This window comes from Primulina eburnea, chromosome 1, assembly GCF_022965805.1.
Source record: "Primulina eburnea isolate SZY01 chromosome 1, ASM2296580v1, whole genome shotgun sequence".
Lineage (NCBI taxonomy): Eukaryota > Viridiplantae > Streptophyta > Magnoliopsida > Lamiales > Gesneriaceae > Primulina > Primulina eburnea.
In genome coordinates this window covers 53,028,505-53,038,380 of record NC_133101.1, presented here as the reverse complement: position 1 = coordinate 53,038,380, position 9,876 = coordinate 53,028,505, and the positions used below count along the sequence as shown (strand labels likewise).

The window sequence follows — 9,876 nt, the reverse complement described above, 5'->3', positions numbered from 1 at the left end:
TAAAAAATATTACGTAGATACGCATGAATATAGTTGTCATATATTACAAAATTTTATATTCATTGAAAGTCTTCGCCTACGACTAAAGGGCTCATAACCCTTTTTAAGGTATGCGATTATCTACGCTTTTCTTATGCAATTATATTTATTCTCTCTCAAATTCTATGTTGATTTGAGCGTCGTTGTCTTCGGGCGAAGCCATCTCACCGTTTTTCTTTGATACACTTATATTTTGGGGTGGGGTGGTTCGGTTTGGTTCCATTTAAGAAATTGATTTGTGATTATCGATTCAATATATTTCATTGGGTGTGAATTTTTTATCGAAACATATAGCATACTAGAGAAATTCTTATGATAACAATAACATGTCCAATTTATTTGTTAGGAGAAGTACAAAGGCTTTTATTGTAACAATCAAAATAGCATCATAAGGCTAGTTCCAAAGATATATAAATAGAACAAACAATAAATGACTCCCAATCAACAGGACATAGCATTCCCTGAACTCATCAACGATGAATAGATCTCAGTAAACAACCTTCTTCTACAAACGTTTCAATAGAGCATAAGCCTTTTCTTGTAACATCTCCCAAGCAGCAAAGATGTGCCTCTCTTCGGTCAGCGGAGCTCCCACTGCAAACCGGAGTATGTACTTGTTCGACAGGACCTAAACACGGGGAACATAAAAGTGGAGATCAATTCACACTCTGAGGACAAGGTAACAAGACCACTTGCCTTTCATTTATGACTGGGGTGGGGTTTGTTTTATACCACTCGCTTTTATGTATGAGTTAGAGACTGGAGATATAAAGCCAAAATCAGTATCCCATATGTACACATGCATGTGGTTTAGTATTGGGAAACAAAGATCATGAAAAATCACCCAAAACCAGTTAAGTGTGACGGGGATTGTGTAGGTTTGAACTTGTGCCCTGTTCCAAGGTACTCATGTAAAGTGAACCATCAATAATATTAATGCTTAATACAGTTATCATAATAGCATTGAATACCGTGTGAGAGATGAATAATTTTCCAGTTGAGTTAACTGCATCTAGTAGCTTGCGGTTCAATTTGTTTCCCAGCTCTTCATTGTTATGTGGAGGAACCAAGCGAAAGCATACTAGAGAAAAATGTCGAGTGGCAGAAATCTGCATATTTGTGTTGCACATAATCAGTATTGCTTGGTTTTTCCACATCTAAACCATACTAAATTCAAGGTGTTGGTTTCCAGATTATATATGGTGTGAAGAAAGGTTTTAAGCCACTCAAACTGCAGAAAGATTCCTTCATAAACCAAAGATGCCTAGAAGATTGCTCTATCTGATGCCCCTATTAGGCTTCTGGGAACAGTTTCACTATTCATTGCGGGTAAGAAGTTTTCTGGGAAGAAAGTCGTGTAGCAATTGGCTCCAACTATTCATCAGCATGCAGCAGTTGCAGAGTCAAAAACCTTTCTAAAACGGTAATAATTAAAATACTACCAAGTTTGGAACGACTGACATATATTTTTACTGTACTGTCCTCCTCTCTATCCGCTACCGGTATTCTCAGAGCTGATATCAACTAGCACCTCTAGACATAAAAAATAAATCCCCTTGCAGTATCGTTACCTCAAATCTTGGGTCATTTTTAACAAGATCTTCAAACTTCCTAGCCAGTTCAATACGATTTCTTATATAAACTTGCAAGTTTTCCAACCCATAAAGTCTGAACACCATCCATAGCTTCAGAGATCTGTGACAAATATTCTATATTATGTACAGGGTGACCATAGATTTGCACCAAAGCATTAGAGGAGGACCACAAAACAACTACTTATACAGCAGCATAGTGTTATTTCTTATGTAATGGATGTGATGAATCTGAACAAGCAACATACGATTAAGATTTCAGGCCTACATAAAGGATGAAATCATGAATTATAACACATGAACATAACAGAATCATGTAACATTTGAACATAACAGAATCATGTAACATTGTTCATCGACTTTACTCATACTAATCCATGTGCATTGAAAAAACTTAATTATGCCTTTTCTGCGATTAATATTATTACTTCATATTCTTTTTAATAGGAAAATTTCTCAGACTTGGTTTACCCTTACATGGAATAACATAAGTGAGAATAAGCTTTCCTGCCTCTTGTGACAGAAAAAATCGCATACTTACACAGGAGCTATTGGGCAGAGGGCTTGTTTCAGTTATTTCACTATTTCTAGTATTAGTTCAACTGTTAAATTGACATCAAAATGAGGTCTTTTGTGTCTTCAAATGACCTCTCTATGTTTTCCGGACTAGGACTTTTAACCAGCAAAACCCTCAACAATAAATATATATCGATATACCAACGATTCAAATGTTCTCCACCTATGAATTATGAAAACTAAATAATTAGTTTAGATCATCTTAGGCAATTGACAGTAGTTAAAAGGAATTTGCAACAAATACCTGAATCTGCGTCCTAAAGGAATTTGCCAATCTTTGTAATCCAGGACCATGTTTTCTTGAGAAGCCTGAATATCAGTCAGATAAATTACAATGCATACTTGACAAGAATCAATGCAACATGATACATCACAAAGTGTGAGATAATAGCCCTCAACATGTAAAAATCACTCTCCCAAGCAAAATTAATTGAAACGAATTACATTAAATGCATATTTATGATGCACCTACATAATCCTAATGAAGTAACAAATGAGACCAACATCTTACACTAATACAAAGGAATCCAATTTCTTTCGAACTTATAGCAAATTTCCAACATCATCCAGAAAATAAACATGAATAAACACGATATATTGCAGTTCAAACTAACATTTGAACAAGGGAGGATGTTCATGCAGATGATGAATTTTTGTGCTATGCTTTACAGCATGAACATTAATTTTCTATAAAAAAAGGTAAAGACAACAGTAAACGAAAAATTGAGGTTATGTTTCGCTTTGACTTTTGTTTAAAGTGTTTCTGGAGTTTTGTTTTGAGAAAATGGGTTTTTGAAAACTGCATTGAAGAATGAAGTGTAATTTGGATATGTTTTCAGAAAATTCAAAATTTACTTTAGCGGTCATTTTTTTACTAGCATATAAAATTTTTAAAATATATTGTATTGTGTTAATTTACATATTAGGAAGGGTGAAAATTTTGATTTAAAATCAATGATCAATGTTGGCAGTTGAGAAATGTTTTTTTCTTCTTTTTTACGTATTAGAACACGTTTCTTTGAAAAACAAAGCCAAACATACCCTGAACTTTCCAAATAATTTTTACCTCTTAGGAATCTAACAGCCAGGCCATTCCAGATATTGCTATATCAACAATTCACCTTAACAAGGCTACCAAATGTTGAAGAGCATAACAAAGACATTCATATTGCAACAGAATATCACTACAAATTACAAAAATATAATGGAAGTATGTTAAAGTACTCACTTTGTTCTCTAGGTACTCTGCATTTGTTGAGAGTGATTGGATGAGTGCATTTCTTTCCTGTTAACATTAATTAGTCATAATACAGTTCAGTCCCAGCAATAGAAGAGAATTGATAGCTAATGAAGCACTAAACTTCAGGTATTCGCTACCCGAGTATTGATGGTTTTGCAATGATAAAGAGTTTATTTAAAGAATCGTCTTGATTCCGAAGCAGCGTGTATGTAAATACTAGCACTCTGTTGCATAACAAATATATTTGATATGAAAAATAAAGAGCTAGTTTAGAATGTTTAGCATCATAGACTAATAAAAATCCCGGAAAATAAAGAAAAGGATATAACTGATCAGCACCTCCGAAGAAATTTCATAGAGAAGAGAAATTAGCATATATGTAGATACGGCTTGTTAGGTAGCTTGACAATATCAGTTAATATAATTTATGTCTTCATAGTTGATTTCCACGCCTCGTCTCAAACCAAAAGATGGAATTAATCTTCATGCCACAGTGTGAGAAATGGCTGGAATTACAAATAATTCAAGAATAATAAATTGGATAGTATACCTTCACCCAAAGAGCCGAGCAATCAAAATTGGTCAAAAATAACTTGTGCGCATTCATGTTGAAAGAGTCAGCTTCCTCAACACCATCTAAGTAGGGACGAAACTCTGGGCAGATACAAGCACTTCCAGCATAAGCAGCATCCACGTGAAACCATAGCCCATTACTCTGTATTTTATCATGCATGCAGTAGAAGTGCTTTTATCCTTTTTGTAATGACAAGATTTAAGATGACCCATCTCTATGAGTAATAATGAAAACTATCAGAACGGGACAGATTCTTGCCATGTAGTAAGAGTTTTTGTAACCTTTTCTAGTCGACCACTTTCAGACTTTTAACACAAGAGATTTGCTATCTAAACTAACCTCACCAACAAAATGAACAAAATCACAGTGAAGCTTGCTTGACTTAGTACACCAAATTCTGTCTCAACTGGTGATGCCCTTTCCGTTTCTCAATGATATAGAATGATATTAAAACTATGGATGCTTTAACAGGTTGAATAATTCTACAAGCTTGAGAAATTATTAACAGATAGGAATACTGCAGAATTTAGTGGAGGGGCTATCTCTAAACTTGAGAGACATGCTAGCGTGATTTAAACAAGATTAATATTTCAAAAGGAATGGATCCCAGTATTTTGAAAATCATCATTTTAATCTAAAGCCGGGAATTCTTCAAAGGGTTACTTGCTAGATTACTGTTGAGTTCGATAAAATCATGGGAATTAGTAGATCGTTAGGGAAGAAGTTTATTAGCATATGAATCCTCTTGCTTCAAAGTGTTTCAAAAAATTGAGCCTGTATGAATAACAGCCTCTCTCATGATGCTGCCACTTGAACGAATAACATAACTACCGGAATACATGTTTTCCAGGAGCATAAAAAGTAAATATGACTCAGTACTGTGCAAAACTCACCTTTGCAATCTTCCCCAATGCAAGCAGAGGATCTACAGCTGTTGATGATGTAGTACCAATCTGCCAATGAAAAGAAAAGATGTTTCTTTCGCAATAAACTCTTAGTATTCTTTAAAAAAAATTCAGTGTGGCATTCATTTTCATAGATGGTGATCAAGAACAACCTTTTCGTTATAGACTAGATAGTTGTTTCTAGAATAATTAAGCAAACAATGTGTCAAATCTCTCGTGAAGTCGACTTACTAATAATAAACTTTACATGGTGCTGAACAGGTGCACACCTACAATTATGAGAAGAACTTTACACTTCTCGTATAACCAACATCAGTCAACTGTCATGAGTTCAAATACCTTAAAATCACTTAGGCAGAAGCAACACACCACAGCCGATCATAAGTGAGGAGATAACATAACAAGATGCGATCTTTTAATACAAGAATTAGATCTGTCCCAAAATTGTGAAGAACAATGTGCTTACCACTTAAGAGACAGTGCTTTAAGAGATTTCACTTCGTATTTTATACATCAAAATCACAAATTAGAGTTTAAGGATATGCTTTAGTTAAAATATAAATAGTCATAACAGAGTCCTCAGTCAATGCAAAAACTTAAATAAATTGAAGAACGAGTTGAGCACGTGGGGAAAACAGTAAATAAGAAGTTCCCATCTTAATTTTTTTTCTTAGTTTCCTTACATTAGCACACAAGAAGAAGGGAATTAAACCCAAGGCTATGTCTTGTGAAATTGTTTTGCTTAATGATTCAGGAGAAAGAGCATATTCGGTGGAAGAATCTGTTTCCAGAATCCGGACATTTTGTGGGAAAATTCCTCCAATCTGTCGGAGAAAGAAAACAAAAGAATTGGCATCATCAATAAGAGTTAAATAAGCAGAGTTTACATAATGAGTTGATAAACAAAATTGATAAACAAAACGCTTTAAACGAAGATTTTCCAGTTATATGTATTTCAAAAATATTAACGCATTGCTAACTCCTTTTGCAAGTACTACCATTGAAAACCATCAAATATTGTTAATATGCAAACTACTGTCTATTATCCAACTTATTAAGATTAATATTGAATGTAGACTAGTATAATCACATGTACCAGAGTCGTTTTAACTTGTATTAAAAATTCAATTCACCTTGCAGGCTTTCTGCAGAGAAGCATGAGTTTGATCAGAGATATACACCACAAGCTTTCTGATGGCATCTTCCCCAACCTTTCTCAAAATTTTATCTCGAGCCGCCAAAAGCACAACCAAAACTGCTTCACTCGCAGTGCCCTGTATCACTCCACCACCGTGTCCTAGAACTCGACTCCCAATCATAAACAACTTTGCGAATGCAAAAAATAAGCAGATAAAAATTCTTTATATTTAAAAAGATAGTTCATATATTTAGAAAAGGTTTTAATACTGCTTTAATAAATAAATAAAAAAAACAAGATGAGGCTTTCAGAACCAAGCTTTAGAAAGAAAAAGATGATGTTTAGAAAGTCATTTTTCCATAAAAGAAGTTAAGAACAAAAATATATTTTTACATAAGTCCAACTTCACTAGCAAAAAAAAAAAAAAAAACCAAAGAAATCGTTTGCAAAGTTTTGTTTAATCAAATTCTTCTCCTCGCAAACAGATCGAGCATATTTGGTTGTACAAAATTGTAGTTCGGCTATTTTTGTTGAAAGGTAAGACTTTCCATGAGATAGCTTTCCTTGCTTTCCTTTAGGAGGAAAAAAGCTTCTCTAAGCAATCACATTCAAAGATGTCCTTGAAGCATGAGTAAGAGATAAGAATACCTGTTGAAAGGAAAGCATCAGGTAGCTTAAGTGCTTTGCCAAGCCAATCCATAACTATTGTTTCGAGTTCTGTCGCGGCAGGAGAAGTTATCCAGCTAAATCCCACCACGTTTACACCAGCACAGAGCATTTCCCCCAAAAATCCTGCAATGCTGCTATTTGCTGGAAAGTATGCAAAGTATCCTGGGCTTTGCCAATGGGTGACCCCTGGCATGATTTTGTCTCGGATATCTGCATTGAAAATGAAACACAAGATCGTGGGGATTAACCTGCATACATACACAAAATTAAATTTTTCAATTTCCTGCGTTCATTCTCTCGTACATCTTGAAAAGATCATTGACTTAAGTTGAACTTCACCCCTAGCTCAAAGGATGAGTCCATATATACATCTTACAAAAACTAAATTCAGTCGACGCCAGATATCTAACACAAAACCCTCATGCGCCCAGAAATAAACAATGTTAAGATCGTGGACTTGTACATAACTCCACCCCTAAAGCTAGCTCAAGTGGAGAAGATGTTCCAATCTATATATACAACTTCCAAAAACGTAATTCCTCCGATATGGGACACCTAACATCTGTAACAAGGATAGTAATAAAATTGTGTTTTACACAATCTGGCATTCAGTAATCCAGGTCCAGGCATTTTTGAGGAAGTCCTACAAGATTCAAGCTTCCATTTAGCTAAATAATACTCTGCTCCCATTTGTTCATAAATGTTATGTTTTCTTTGTCTTTTTCTATTATGTTCAACTTTAGGATCCACGTAAAACCCTTTTCTGGCTACATATCGTGTTTATAAAAATAGATTTTTTTTTACTTTTTTACCATCCAGAACATCTTGAAATGAGTGGGGATGAGCCGGTGCAGAATCTGGAATAAGCTCCCGCAGATAACCAGGCTACATGAAGAAAAAAAGTTAATTAACTGACCATATTTCAGTTCAAAAATTTGAAAGTATCACAGCTGTTTGAAATTAAATTGCCTGGCCTTGTGTGTTTCATTTGCTTTATGCAAACAAAGACAGAGAAGTCCATGGAAGGAAGAAAGAGTGAAGGTATGGTTCTACCTGAACTTGGCTAAGGACAGGGAATGTTTCAATATCCTTGTAATAATCAGCAATGAAATCCACCATTTTGTGTGCATACTCCCTCAGCTGTTCTGAATCCATTGTCTTCATGCCACCTTCCCTGATACAGTAAAAAAAAAACCCCACGTTAACAACTTCAAACACATAGTAATCACATTCAAGAACGCAAACACCCACGACAGGACAAAAAAGTCCTCAAGAATCGCCATACATATTTGATAATTTGAGAAAGCGGCAAGAACAATGTATGAAAGTGGTCGATTTCAGTGTTTCCTACGGCAACAAGCAACAGACCATTTTATGATTTTATAGTTTGGGTTTAGTAATACTTATACGGAAATTTGAGTGGTGTAGGCAGGCGAGTGAGTAGTGTAGGAAGTATGCAGGATATCCTTTGTTACAGCTATAGTAAACATGTATAGCTGTTAAACATATACTTGTAAAACAAGTAATTTTCTGAATTTCGAAAGTCGATATTTATTATTTTATTATATATTTATTAATAAATATGTTTTTTTTTTTAAAGTTGATAGGTACATTTTTGTAAAAACTGAATTGGTGTAACGAATTAAGTCGTACAAAGATAAGATGTCGTGTTTTATAGACATTTAATCTTTCGAGGAAATTGAAAGTGAAATGTAAATGTGACCAATGCCAATTGTGCGAGCACATATTTTTAATTTTGTCTGCTATTTGGTCAAAAATGATACGTCCATATTGAATGACTATTAGTATCGTTGAGGGTATCTCATTTTTACGTGATCCACGTTTCCGGGTACACTCGCCACAAAAATATATGTTGGATTATATTTTTTCAAAAAAAAAAAGAGTAGGTCTCATGTGAGACCGTCTCACGGATCATAATTTGTGAAACAGGTCAACCATACCTATATTCACAATAAAAAGTAATACTCTTACCATAAAAAGTAATATTTTTTCATGGATGACTCAAATAAGATATATGTCTCACAAATACAACCCGTGAGACCGTCTCACATAAGTTTTTGCAAAAAAAAAAAAGGTTAATAACGTTAATTGATGTTCGGTGATTGATTTTTTCTGTTGGAGATTTTTTAGAATGGTCTTTTACTGGTAGAGGTCTGCCAACCCTTGTCACAAATATATATATTTGTTAATGATCTTAATAAATGTTAATCGATGTTTGGTGATTGATTTTTCTGATAAGAGATTTTGAGAGAATGATCTTCTATAAGTAGAGGTATGCCAACCCTCGTCACAAATATATATGTTTCGTTATATTTTTTTTAAAAGCAAAAATTTGTGTGAGACGGTCTCACAGGTCTTATTTTATGAGACGAATCTCTTATTTGGGTCATCCATGAAAAATTATTACTTTTTATAAGGATTGACGCGTCCTAACAGATAAAGATTTGTAATATCGTTTCACAAGAGACATACTCTTAAGGTTAATGAGATTAATAAATGTTAATTGATGTTTGGTGATTGACTTTTTTATTGGAGATTTTATAGAATGGTTTTCTACATTTAGAGGTCTGCCAACCCTAAAAATAAAAATATTAAGACATTTAAATAGAATAAGATGCTCGAGTTTAAATATGCATTTGATATAATATACTTTTATTTATCATAATTAAAATTGATCGAAATGATGTGAAACTGGTGTTAATATGTTGCATTGAATTCTAGGAAGGCTGTTTTTTTTTTTTTTTTTGTCATTCACGTTTATAATTACAATGAGCCATTTATTTACATAATTATGTTATTTTTCATCCGTATTATTATTTGAATGTTGAAATTTTGCGTCATAAATATTTTATTATGATGATTGTTTCTGATTTATTGTATATATGTTCCCACACACGTTACATTTACCAACTTATTTGAAAACTCTGCCCACCACCATCTTAATTTAAATTATTACATATATATATATATGTGTGTGTGTGTGTGTAGTTTTTATATGACGAGATCAGTGAGGTCACTACGTGGCAATCGCCGGGCAACGTCGGTGTATTGGATGTACAAGATGAAATCTAATGTATATATTATCTGGAAAAGTGATTGCATGGGCTGTACGTTGGGCCGGC

General features: G+C 34.0%; 1 protein-coding gene across 4 annotated transcripts; it reads right to left on the bottom strand.

Annotated features, from left to right (window-relative positions):
* Nucleotides 1-335: 335 nt before the first annotated feature.
* LOC140831018 (tyrosine decarboxylase 2) lies at nt 336-8,181 on the bottom strand. Of its 4 annotated transcripts, XM_073194699.1 has the most exons (14): nt 8,019-8,177; nt 7,787-7,907; nt 7,546-7,618; nt 7,330-7,376; nt 6,713-6,981; nt 6,060-6,223; nt 5,610-5,750; nt 4,915-4,974; nt 3,998-4,162; nt 3,436-3,492; nt 2,452-2,516; nt 1,611-1,734; nt 1,011-1,148; nt 336-667 (listed from the first exon to the last, which is right to left on the bottom strand). In XM_073194699.1, exons 2-14 carry the CDS (start codon nt 7,861-7,863, stop codon nt 545-547), a joined length of 1,503 nt encoding a protein of 500 aa, XP_073050800.1. In that variant the 5' UTR covers nt 7,864-7,907; nt 8,019-8,177; the 3' UTR covers nt 336-544. The 4 variants fall into 4 exon arrangements, with proteins under 4 accessions (XP_073050800.1, XP_073050813.1, XP_073050808.1 ...); XM_073194712.1 differs by lacking the exon at nt 1,011-1,148 and having other exon boundaries at nt 8,019-8,181; XM_073194707.1 differs by lacking the exon at nt 7,330-7,376 and having other exon boundaries at nt 6,713-6,943.
* Nucleotides 8,182-9,876: the final 1,695 nt, after the last annotated feature.